Here is a 13,182-nt window from a genome sequence, read left to right as displayed (position 1 = left end):
AACACCCCACCCCAAAACAAGGGATCAACGGCATCCCACTCCTATGAAGACGGAGAAAAATAGCAGTGGGATATATATCACCGAAAGTGAGAGAATGGAAGAGCCTGTCCAAAACTGTGAGAGGGTTTTAACCTTTAGCACAATTGCCTTTTATTTGGCTTTTTTCAAAATGTCTCCTGATTATTGAGGTGAGAGCCACGAGTGATTTACGAAGCTCGGGCTTAAATCTGCTCGCTATTTCTTTTACGCTTATCCGTGCCCGTTTCAGCCCTCCTCTTCTATTATCTTGACCCTCCCAAAATTGCCACCATCCCACTCGCCATCACTTCCTCTCCTTACAATGTGACCTCAGATTCTTTAGGAGAACTATCACAGGAATCTAAGAAAAATAAACCTTATTGTTGGAATTTTGTTCACAGTTGGCTCATAGTTTCCCTGCAGAGGGATACTGGAGAGCTACAAAAAACAAAAAACTTCCTGTCTTACCATGAGCTTTATTTGTGGTACTTGTCATAATTAGATATGCCCTCTCTTTGTTACCATGCAAATTCAGGGCATCAAATGAGACTCTAATTTGATGACTTGAGCGCAACAGGGGGGGATCTTTGGTAACATGAACATTGCTATGGCAACATCAGAAAGAGAGCCCAAGCTTACTAAACCCAAGAGTTTAGCCTATAGAAACGTTGAGGGAACCATGCCAGTAAAGTCCAGACAAGGACAAGATGCCGCCGACCATATAGACGAGAAACAGTATAGGACTGTAAAATAAAAGCAGCCATGCTCACGGTCCAGTTTCTTCCCCCATTCCACTTTTCACAAAAGACCCCTGAAGTTATGTTGGAAGACACTTCCTTGTTAAAGATTTCACAATTATAACCTTTGGGCAGTGAGATGGGTAGAGCTGGCCACTCTCGGTGAAAAGAAGATATAAACAATTGAGAATTTAGCAATTAAAACTCATTTTTACTAAATGCAGATAATAATGCACATTTGCAGCCCATGCCGGGAAAATCTACTGCAAGGCAACGTATCAAATTAAAAAGAAAAAAAAAGATAATGCCACAAATATAATAACACATCTTTCTCAATCAATCAGGATACATTTATAATTGACGAAGCAAAAGTAAGTTTAATAAAATTGTCTTTGGAGTGAAATAAATTATTCAAATACATCTATTATTTAGTTTTAATTGAGAAAAAAGAAATTAAGCATGATTTATGTATTGCATATAAAAAATAGGTATTATTTCCCTTGCTATAAATCTCATTGGAATGCCCAGAATTATTATTAAAAAATCTGTTTGCATCACGGGAAGTGGCCTTTTTTCGCTGCCTCTTACCATGGGGGCTGCCACACTGAAGCCCTCCCTGCTTATGACCTCTTCAATGGATTTCAGCAACGCAGCATAGGGCTCAAGCACTGGACTGGAAATATAGAGCAGAAAGTGGACATGAAGAGAAAAGTAGAAGAGAGACAGCAAAAAGTATAACTTTGCACGGGAAAGCTCTTATTAACTGACACAATCTTGATCAAACCAGGCCAAGCCTGTCAGCGTGGTGGATTAATCCGCTATGATTGCAGCATGCTCCTCCTGACTGTGCTTTTCTGGAGCCACTATCAAGAGATCCAATTAATTTATTTGCTTGATTAAATTACAACATGACTGGTTCTCTGTCAGCTCCCCCGAGGTTTCAATCGTGCCTAGACACACAGACAAGACAGACGTACGAGACGTGCTTATGTTGATATCTAATACTAAGATTGGACAGCATTTTGGTGTTTAATGAAGGGTAACATCTGCACCACTGACAAAAGAACACACGCCACCGTGGGACGGATGATTCAGCTCACTTTGTGCCTATTGGGCAGCCGACATGAATGTTAACCCCGTCTTTTTACACAGGACCCTCCACTTAAGAACGCCCTGCCATTTTAATGACCAGTCTGCACTGAGTCACAGTGGGCTGCAGTGTCACTTATCAATTTGACCGGCATGCTGCGGAGAGCTGATACACATAGATGGCTCACACACACACACCAATAGCCCCGCATTAGGAAAAGTAATACGCACTTGTGTCGATTACTCTTGTGCCAAGTATATCCATGTACTCCGTTTCATTTATTCAGTGCGACAATGGTGCCTCCTGACCCCGCTGGGACTAATGATAGAGCTGGTTGCGGGGAAAGAGGGACACCTACCCTCACAGGCCTCTCTGCCCATGCCCCTGCTCTGAGGAAGGGGCTTGACGAGCACTTGAGTGAAAGGTTGTCTTTGCTTGGCAGCCATTGTATCTGTTGTCATTGTGTGTCAGCTGCCCCTACTGAGCACCCCTCATTCAGGTACCAATAAGGTCTAGGTGCTTAGCTACAGGGGCTAGCGCGTCAGCTAATTAGGATCATACATGGGGACGCTTCTTTATCTCCATGTTCTTCTTTCTTTGAGACGACAGAAGGGGGTAGACAAGGGGGATGCTTAGTCTTAAACAACAGGATCTGTATCACCTAGAGAGCAATTTGTGCCAATTATGCCTTCAAGTGAAACGGAGCAATTTAACAGCTAGGGTAGCGACATGGGGCTGTGGACACGTGCAAGGGGGAGAAGCCTGCTTGGAGTTAGTCTGGCACATGTGTGTGTCTATGTATGTGCAGCAGTGACGGGGCGGGGCTGCGGGCACAATGGTGCTGTGCAGGTGTAGTTTCCTGCGGTTTAAATGTCTTCATGATCAAACCCGCGGACATGCCCCAAAGACAACCGCATGTAAATATAATAACTAGAAGACATGATAAACTCTTATAGGTAATATTTATGCGGATCAAATGCATTTGAAGAACATTTAATGTATTTGCACCGGTGCAAACAGTTAACAGTATTTGCCAAAATAAGGAAAGACTCTATAAAGCGTCCTCGTCATCCTCTGTGTTCCAGATTGCTGTATTTACCCAGTGAGTGAGTGTGCCTCTTCGTGTGCCCTTGTGTGCTCAGCGGCACTCTCTGAGTAAAGAGTCTGCATGACCTCTGAACCCTAAGTACACTCAACGCGGGCGAAATCAAACAGTCGCTGAGCAAACACAACCCTTATTTGAATAGGCATACACCAGTTTTCCAAGAGGCTGAACCTTTTAGACCAGTGGCAAAGCTACTTAGGGCAGATTTTTAGTTATTTGTATCAGCTGCTAAAACTACAATAATCCTCAGTGAACTAATATGCAGACTTGGGATGCTTAATGTTTGCCAATGTAAGCAAGAATCCCATTCAACGATTGTATAGATTTTTTTTTATTTAATATGAAATACTGTACATTTGTTCATAGAGTGAACCACATCAGACAACATAGGCATCCAAGAAGAGATCTCTTTATTTATTTTAGGCCTAAAATGTTTCTGTCTAATGTGTGAGAAAGTGTGTTTTAAATATGTTTTTTAGCATTTGGGAGACCTAAAGATATATTTTTTTGTTTTTAAAATATGTTTTCAAAATCTCACCTCGTGTGTGGGTCTGGAATGTGTCACCGGGCAAATAACTCAACCAAAGGTATTTTCTTATTTTACTTGGCTGCCGAGTTAAATACTTTATTCCTTCGGTCTGCTGACATATCTGGTTTGTAAACAATGCCCTGCTTGCTCACCAGTACACTATAGCGATATCTCTGTTGTATAAATGCATTTTGTCAACAACGCCACACGTATTTTGCATGTGTTCTCAGAACGGTCTCATTGGTTTGCTCGTGTTCTGCGGATGATGTCGTGTTGTTTTACCTGTGTGTGGCCGATGGTTGACTGGGATGCTCTGAATGGTAGAAGTGGTGGCACTTGGATGCCTGGCGCATTTCTGGCTCCATTGTCTTGGAAACGTCATAGTAATGGCCAAACCGAGATGAGGATGCAAGACCACTCTGCGGGGAGGGAAAAAAGTCACACGCATGTTGAGACAAAATAACTCTCTTGAGTGGAACATTTTAAAAAAAGTATTTGAAAATGCAAAAATGCATGGTCATAGATGACTATCGTGTCCATGTTACAATTTTTTCTTCGCATTCAAATAGACCAAAAGCAGGAAAGCAAATTTGAATGCTGTTACTGATTTTGTACTGATTTTGAGGAGGATGATAAGTACAGTTTTATGGATGTATGAAAAACCTTTGCCAGAAAACAATATTAATTTGTCCAAAATGAATATCGAGAAACCACTTTCCAAATATAACCGTTAGAAACACACAAAACGGAAATATGGTTTAACAATCTTTTCTACGGACAAAAAAAAAAAAAGTCTCAGACAGACAGAAGACAAGTCATCACTTTCAATCCACAGTATGTATTGTGATGGACTACACAAACTCCAAATCCAACTGTTAACAAATGAGAAAGAGGATTCAAAGACAAAATATTTGTCATATTTGTTTTTCTAACATGTTAAACGAGGGTGCTCCACAACACCATGGTAATGCAATTGCATCGTTTATGGGTCATTCCTCAACATTCCTGCAACAGAGAAGTTAAACAACCACTACCAACACACTCTTAATCATTTCTTCACATAAATGTCCACTTCTGGCTGTGAAAGAAAACGTGTCAGGGACGCAGGGGAAGGCGGATGTTTTCCTGCAGCTGAAAGAGAGAGTTTGAGCTCCTCTCTCTCGGTGAAACCAGGGATTCCATTGTTTGAGGCACCCTTAATCTACTCCTAATCTGGATTATGGGCCCCCGGTGTGCCCTTCTCCTGGTGGGACGAGGAGGTCAGCGGGGCAGGGGGGGGGCTCAGGGGCTCATCTTCTTTTTGTGAGCTGGGCAACCCGCTTAGCGTTCCTTCCCCGCCCTGACAGCCTCACCTTTGATCTGATGTCTTCATCGGGAGAGAGGCACAGTAGGCAACGCCGGCAGAGGTGTGTGTAAGGGGAAAGTAAGCGTTGACTCTGGGGGTGAATTTGGGATGCAAATCCTCTGGTGGGGCTTACCAGTGGTTTGTAAAGACGATTTTACAGGGGAAGGGGGAGAGGTGACGAAAGGACACAGATATAAAGAAGTTTCCAGGGAGAGAGAAAGAGCGAGAGGATCCCCAGGGACACACTGTGTGCTGTTAATCCACATAGCGATATGGATTATAGACCAAAAGGGGGGAGAGAGCAGAAAAGTATAAGGGAGAGGCGGGTCACCTCTGCTCAAAGCGGAAGAAAGAGTGTAGAGCCGCCGACCATAGCAGGGGGAAAGGCGGGGATTTGGGAGAAGACAGAGGCGCAGGTCTGGGTCGTGGGGTTGAGCGAGCAGACATGTCAATGCGCAGGCTGCAAAGTACCCTTGTTTCCCAGGCTAAGCAGGGGAGCAGGCGTGTGTATATGAAGGCTGGAGACCAGTGAAAAGCCTACCTATTGCCAGCTAAGTGTGAGTAATCTGCTCCAGCTCTCAAAAGAGAAGCTGAGGCCTCATTCACTCTCAAAGAAGTTCAGACTGCTGATGGATTTACTGGTGGAGACAATTGCAAAACACACCATGTCCAGAAAACCACTACTGTTCTTGTCACTCAAAATCACATAATAACCTGGAATATAACATTGATGATGTAACAAGTTAAAAATGTGAAAGAAAAAAAAAATGACACTTGATTACCTGTACTTTTGGAAGATTCTGATAACGCCAGGCAATCTTCATGGCATCGAAACTATCCTGAGGGTCACAAGACAGTCTTGGCGGGTCAGCTGGTTTGTACATGACAACATCATCTAAAATGGGATCAGGAAGCTCCTGCACACAACGATAAAGACTAGATGTAAAGTTATAGTTAAAATTTGCATTTTATTCGCAGTCACATTTCATTAAATCCACTCAGGAGCCATTTGTTAAGTTTTTCATTTTTTTGCACCCATTTGTACTGTATTGAATTTGTACAGACCTGGTGATGTTTTTAATGTTTGTGTACATCACATCTGCCGTTATGATACATTCACCTAATTTTCATAATCGTTTAGAAATTTCAATTACCATAAAAACCCCAATATTTTGTAATTAAAAATATCTATACATTATTCGAAAAATAGATGGTACGGTATATGCAGGGTCGGAACTCAAGATGTACTGTCAACATAAGAATTGCCGCACACTGACTGATGTGGCCGAATTTGCTGTGATTAAAAATTTTAAATGCAGTCGCACAATGTGGCATTGCCACAAATTAAAGTTGTGAAAGAAATAAAAACACTTGTGGTGAAAACACACACAAGCGGCGTACGTACGACGTGGCTTATGCAATGAGACCTTATGCTAAATCGCCCAATGTGCAGTGGTGAGTGGCCAAATTAGATTTTTCCTGATGGTCAGGTCCTAGTCCGTGTGCGGCGGGCCTACATTTCTGATATTGATTGCGCATTTGACAGCAATTTGAATTTAACATTGTAAATCCCTTTTAACACGCTCCAGAGGCTTATATCTTGGTCAAATCTCCCCAGAGCAGGTGGTAATTTGATAAGCTTATGTAGGATCCTATTACAATGTGTTCTTTTGGATTCATAAAAGATGATGTAGCAAAGTGAATTTGGATCGTTTGAGCGACTAACACCTATGTATACTCAATGAACTAAATTTGGCAGGTTCTCTGGATGTTCTAGCTATTCTTTTGATTTTCTTTTCTTTTAATTGTCTTTATGGGTGTGATAACTGATTCAAATTTATAAACAACACAATGTAAGAAACTGCACCGATGTGACCGTTCATTGGATTCCTTTAATCCAGTGGTTCTTAACCATGGTTCGATCGAACCCTAAGGGTTCAGTGAATCGGTCTCAGGGGTTCCGCAGAGCGTCCACTGCGGAGGTCCGAACACACCTGATTTATCGTGTAAATTCGTGATGAGTGGTCTCGCAAAGGCAACAGCAGAAGTCACACTGATTTGCAGGTACGTAATTTGTTGCGAGTTCATGCATTATGTTGATTTTGTTCTTTGAACAAGGTGATTTTCATGCACGACTCATTTTGTGCACCATGAAAAAATAAACATCTACGTCTTGAATTTGAAAAAAATAATTTCATTTTTCACTAAAGAGGGGTTCGGTGAATGCGCATATGAAACTGGTGGGGTTCAGTACCTCCAACAAGGTTAAGAACCACTGCTTTAATTTAAAAATAAACTTGCTGTAAAATTACTACTTTTAACAATTATAGAATAACAACATGTAGAGAAACATGAAACTATGAGTTTTGGTTAATTGTTTATAGCGATAAAAACACTAAATAATGTGATATATCCCCATTGAGACTGCCCCTGTCTTAATAAACCTTTGATATGTAAAGAGAGGGTGAGGCTATGACCCCTCCCACTATCAATCAGTGCGAGAGAGGCCCACCTCCCGTATTTTGGGTGGCAGTTAGCTTCTGGGACCGCAGACCTCTTCACACAGCAATGCGTCGGGAAACAGTTCAAACAATGCCACAACCATGCCACCCGCGACCTTTGAGATACCCCCGCTGACCTGTACGCATCTTTGTTCCTACATTATTGTTTAAACTGTACATTGACAGATGATGGATTGCCTTTAATATTATATGTGACTGAATATTATGTTTGCTCTTTTTAATATATATATATATATATATATATATATAGTGTATAGATAAAATAGAGCATTATTGCAAATATATATATATATATATAATATATATATATATATATATATAATATATATATATATATATATATAAAATAGAGCATTATTGCAAAAGCATTCTACGTATATTGAAAGCAATGTTATGCAGTGGAAGCGTTTCTGAGGCCATTTCAACTTTACATTTTGTTTGGTTTATTTCAACTTTCCAGCCAAAACAGAAACCGACATGGCCTCCTCACACTTACCTGGAAGATGTCATTTGGGTGATCTTGAGCCGCCGCTAGGAAGAGTTGATGTTGACACACTACTCCTTCTGCCAGGAAGTATTTTAGGATCATACGGGAGTAGCTATCATATCGGTCCTCCTCTGGTGAATAGAAACAAGGGTTGGCAACGCTTCAGAACGATGCTTGTTTATCTTATTTCCAATGAAAAACAAAACAAAAGAAATATCAGATCCCATTACAGTGACACACAAAAAGTTGAAGTATCAGGTGCATTCAGGTATGTACCAGAAGAAAGAAAAATGAAGCTAATGACTACAGACCCTAAGGAAACGATTCTCACACCTCACCTTCATGTCACAGAACTAAACCAAGGAGTCCATCATAGCGTATAAAAGACCTTGTCGATCTATTCTGACCATTCCTTCACATCACATCTTTGAGTTTAGTTCTCCATGTCCACATCACAGTGCCTGACTATAATCGGTGTAAGGATTTGGCTAACTTAGGACTATCGATGGCACTGGATGGGGCACAATGGCACACTGTAGGTGTTACTCCGTGACGATCACAGTGTGTCTTTGTTTTCAACTCGCTTGTCAAAGTTTTGACTTATCATTGTACGAGTAAAGTATGTGGACAAATGTTTGGCCACTTATAATACAGCCTCTGAGTTTCATAATTCTGATATATTTTAAGAATGACTAAATGATTCTGGTGAGGCCACCAGGGAAACGTTTGCATAATAAGGATGCAAGACCAAGGTTATTATGTTTTAAACTAATAATGTAAGTATACCGCTAAAATTTAAAATACATTTTTGTTAATGAAATAAAAATGCTTTTTCAACAAAGCAAGAATTAAATGGTGCATCTTACATTTATAAAAGTCATTAAAACACAATTGTTTTTTTTATCCTTTTTCATCTTGTACTTGACAAATACTCCATATATTATAAAAACTAAAACTAACACCGAAACTAAATGAACTTAACCACAAAGCATTTATGAAAAAAATAAATATAATACTACCTCACAAAATTTCTCTACAAACTAATCGAAAATGAAATAAAAAGAAATAAAAGAACAGTTATAACACTGCCCAAGATGGTCAAGCCTTGGAGACTTTTTTTTGTTTAATCATCAGCCAATAAAGGCTCCAATGGGTGCAGCCCCTCAATTCAGAAACACCAACTGAGTATCATTATCATTGAAGTAAGAAGTAAAGACTGCCATGTTATTTGGAGTCAGAGCACGAGTGACAGGGCAATCACTTGGTCTACCAAATGAGTCCCAAAGGTACACTTGCTTATTTAACACAAAGTGGCCACCAGGCCATACTGAGCCACAAACCCAAAAAAAAGATAGCATCATCACCGTGACACCCCCCGAGCAGGACACATAACTCTGCCCAGCATGCCACAGCTGCTTCCTGTCACAATCAGCATTTTGTAAAGATTTCATAGGGTTCTCCAAACAATGACAACTAGTGGGCCAGGGTGGGGAGGGCAAAGGCGACAGTGACAGTTAAAGGTAACGGGCATGCAGCCGACAGCTTGGGAATGACATCCTGATGTGTGATCCTCCAGCATCCGGGGAATTCCGCCTCCCACGTTCCCAGTCTATGTCCTCACCTACGGACTAAGGATGGCCCAGGAAATTCCATGGCTCTTCAATTTGTTGTCGGTGGGGCTCCCTGTCCTCTTATTGATGGCTTTCTAGGTCAGCAGGCCTTTGTGGCTTTCAGCAGGCCCCACAAAGACTCCCAGATGGGCCCTCTCAAGATGGGGCCTATTGTGGCTGTGTTTCTATGGGAGCCTTACAAATGGAACCTCCAGGAGTCATTAGGCTGTAGAAGCAGGAGGGGTGTAAAGGGTGGGGCTTGCGCTTCGGGGTATCGGAGCAACAGGGGGGGTTGGGAGGCAAAGTCATATCTTCAAGGTAGATCAGTCACTCTGGACAGTCATGGGATCATTTTGACTCCGTTTCATTGGGTTATGGTGGTAAAGGTTTGGTAAAGTGGGGAAGGCCTCCATCATACTTGCTTTCATGCAGGGGGAGTACAAGACTCTTGAATCATATTAGCTGAGGCAGCAGTCGGAGGGAAAATATCTAGGTCATTGTGTTTCCCTCTTGTGAGACCTCACTCAATGTGCTATTACAGTGTGTGTACAGTATATATTATGGGCAATGAGTCTAAGGGCTTTTTTATCCATATATTGTTTCTAAATGAATCCATACATTTTTTTGCAAACATACTGTGAGCACAAATGTATCATATCTGTTTTATTACAAGCGTTGATGATCTTGTCATGATTCACCTGTATAAGCATTTGCTTTTGTGAGAATGTTGACATTCAGACATTAAATGTAGGATTTTACTGGAGTCATACAAAAAATGTAAAAAAAATAAATAAAAGGACTTTTAATATTAAATGATCTTTTTTATAACATCCAATCTTACAAAAAATATGTAATGAAATTTGCTATGTAATATATTTAAGGTGCAATTGAGCAACATCCTGTCAAACACCAACGCGGTGAAGCATAATTTAAAGGGGCCGTCACAAAAGACTTATATGATTTTTGCTTCTTTGTTTTAAAAGACAAAACTATAAAACATATAAAGTAATTAATAATCCAAATTTTAAAAAGCACTTAGGGGAAGCATACTCCTAATACTAATTGTGTGTTGGCACTTGCTACAGTGTCCTCTTGTGGAACAATGAAGATCTGGAGCTGAGCTGAATAAACAGGAACCAACATAAGACACACTTAACTTGAAGCTTTGTTGTCCCACAAGCTTCTGCCTTCGAATAATATCGCTACAAATATTTTCAAAGCTTGCCAAAAATGTCGTGTAAAACAACGATGAAAGATCATCATCCCCTACGCAAATTCTCAAGATGTAGTAAAGACACACACACAAGCTTTTGTTCCTTGTCTAACAGAAGCGAAAGAGAGACGCAAGCTCCTCAGACAGCAGCCATACTGCAAAACCCTGCTCGACCCAACCCCCCAAGTTGACAAATCTGGACAGACAGCTCAAGACACTTCAAAGGCAGACAAGAGCGGTCTGATAATTTTATGTCTGACTCTCACAAACAGGCCATCAGAGCTCAAGGGGCAGACTGTAGGAGACGACTGCCTGAAACAAACATAAACAAACACACACTCCAAACTCCGTCTGACCCACCCACACACACAATACACTAAACAAAACAGATGCACACACACACAGCTCTTTTAGAGACAAGCAGAACACACGCACACATACACACATTTCACCTTTACTGTGTCTCTCATTACCAGATGAAACCAACCGTGCATTGATTCACAAAATGGAAGGGAAGAACGCATTAGTGTGTAATCATCGACTCCTGCATCGATTGGGGGGATGAATTAAAGGGCAAAGCAATATCATCAGTTTGGTATAGGTCTTGGATACACACATTTACAGCTTCAAATGAAAACAAGAATATAATAACCTTACAGTCTGCCAGCGTGCACAGCCTTGTCTATGTTGAATGATAATAATAATAATAATGGGCCACAGGAAGACATTCTCATTTAAAAAAAAAAAAACACGTGCTTTGATTCTAAAAAGCGCATCTGTTCGGGCAGCATATTTATTAAAGGTTACCGTGGAGGTTTGCACACCTCGGATTCAAGAGAAAAAAAGCATCATGTCATTCATCAACTTCCTGTTCCACGGATAAAAATGGTAGTTAATTCTGTCAGGTGAGCAAAATCCCCCAATGGCCTGATAAAAAAATAACGTGAATCTTTGCTGGTTGCTTCTAAATATTTATCAAGAAGCAAGCAAGGTGGCATCTGCAATCTCTCTTAAGCAAGAAGTCAAAGGCATTATTATTTGTAGAACACTGAGACAGGATTCTTTAGAGCAGGGGTGTCAAACTATTTTTTGTCGCGGGCCCCACTGTAGTCATAGCTTCTTTCGGAGGGCCATTATGACTGTCAACCCAAATAAATGTATGACCACCTCATGTTAAATACAATAAAAGCTACAAAACAAACTGACAAATAACTCGTTTTCAAATCAGACGAGTAAAAACTGGTCAAATATTAAAAAAATAAATAAATAAAAATATTATTGAAGCTGAAGTCAATTTGCAATTTTAGTAATGACACGAATCTGATGCACAATTTGTCTTTGCGGGCCACATAAAATGATGTGGCGGGCCGTATCTGGCCCCTGGGCCTTAAGTTTGACACATGTGCTTTAGAGCCACAAACCTTGAAAAGGGTAGCGGAATAAAAAAGGTCCAATAGGTTACTCCCAACCACCAAGAGACTTCCGTTTACCGTGAGCAATTTGGACGGATGCACCCAAACAATTCATTGCACTTGCGATTACAACACAAGAAACAAAAATATCTTGTAATCATAACATTTGTGATTTCACAGTTGTCGTTTGATGTGTGCCAAAGAGTAGAACATTGGTTGAAATCACACATCCTGAACACAGTTAAGAAGACAATAAGAGGAGGACATGACAAAGGTCTCACCTATGAGGAGCACTGTTCCAACTGCCAGACCACCACCTGTTAAAAAAAAAAGGTTAGGGTATGCATAATAAAAGGAACATACATTTAGAAGATAGTCCTTTCAGTCTCATTCACAATAAAACTGGAAAACACATTTATTTATTTGTAATATCTGCAACAGTGATCATTAATGTGGTCCACCAGATTTACCAGTGATGGGGCATTGTGATTTTCTAGGAATGTTACGCATCATTTTTAAAATGTGAACACTGGCAGAGGTGTAAAGAAATAAAGAGTTGCATGTTGATGACTGCCTTTTACTTATTCTCACGCCAACAAAAGTACAACAGTTGTGGTTTGATTTACAAAATGTACTGGGCAGGATTTTGGTGTTAAATCCCATTAAGTAACTAATCACAAGTAAAATCATGTTAAGTGTCGTCGTTTATATCCAAGCAAGTCATCACATACACGTATGGAAAACGATCAAACTCCTCTCATGTCGAAAAACACGAAAGAAAAGCTTTACTTGTCAAACCGGACTTCAGGCAAGCGAATGCACAACATAAAAAACCTACAGCCATGCATGCAAAACATTGTTTGGTCCTAGGTGCAAGCTGAAATGACATCTCAGCACACTGACCGAGCAGATAGTCGAGGGACGTGACACCGGTCGAAACTAGAAGCTGGCCGTTTTGCACCGAGAGTCTTGTTCCAGGTATGCTTAATAACTTGTTCCTTGTCTTCTTTTGAAAACTCGTAGTGTTCAACGGTGCACGTTTGACAGACTGTTTACACGCATCGCTGATGGAGGCTGCCATACTGCTCTGAAACCCGATGACAGCTTCCGCGTT

The 13,182-nt window shown here is 40.8% G+C and overlaps 1 protein-coding gene across 1 annotated transcript in view; it reads right to left on the bottom strand.

The window, feature by feature from the left end:
- elp4 (elongator acetyltransferase complex subunit 4) overlaps positions 1–13,178 on the bottom strand; it is a 44,188-nt gene extending 31,010 nt beyond the window's left edge. Inside the window, exons 1-6 of the mRNA XM_037247185.1 lie at positions 12,972–13,178; positions 12,350–12,385; positions 7,843–7,964; positions 5,607–5,741; positions 3,762–3,898; positions 1,344–1,428 (exon numbers count right to left, since the gene is read on the bottom strand). Of these exons, the coding sequence (XP_037103080.1) occupies positions 1,344–1,428; positions 3,762–3,898; positions 5,607–5,741; positions 7,843–7,964; positions 12,350–12,385; positions 12,972–13,149 (693 nt within the window). The 5' untranslated portion in view covers positions 13,150–13,178. The remainder of the gene's footprint in view (positions 1–1,343; positions 1,429–3,761; positions 3,899–5,606; positions 5,742–7,842; positions 7,965–12,349; positions 12,386–12,971) is intronic.
- Between the last annotated feature and the right edge of the window lie 4 nt (positions 13,179–13,182).

The sequence above is a fragment of the Syngnathus acus genome, chromosome 3, assembly GCF_901709675.1.
Source record: "Syngnathus acus chromosome 3, fSynAcu1.2, whole genome shotgun sequence".
NCBI lineage: Eukaryota > Metazoa > Chordata > Actinopteri > Syngnathiformes > Syngnathidae > Syngnathus > Syngnathus acus.
This window is presented reverse-complemented; position numbering and strand designations above follow the sequence as displayed.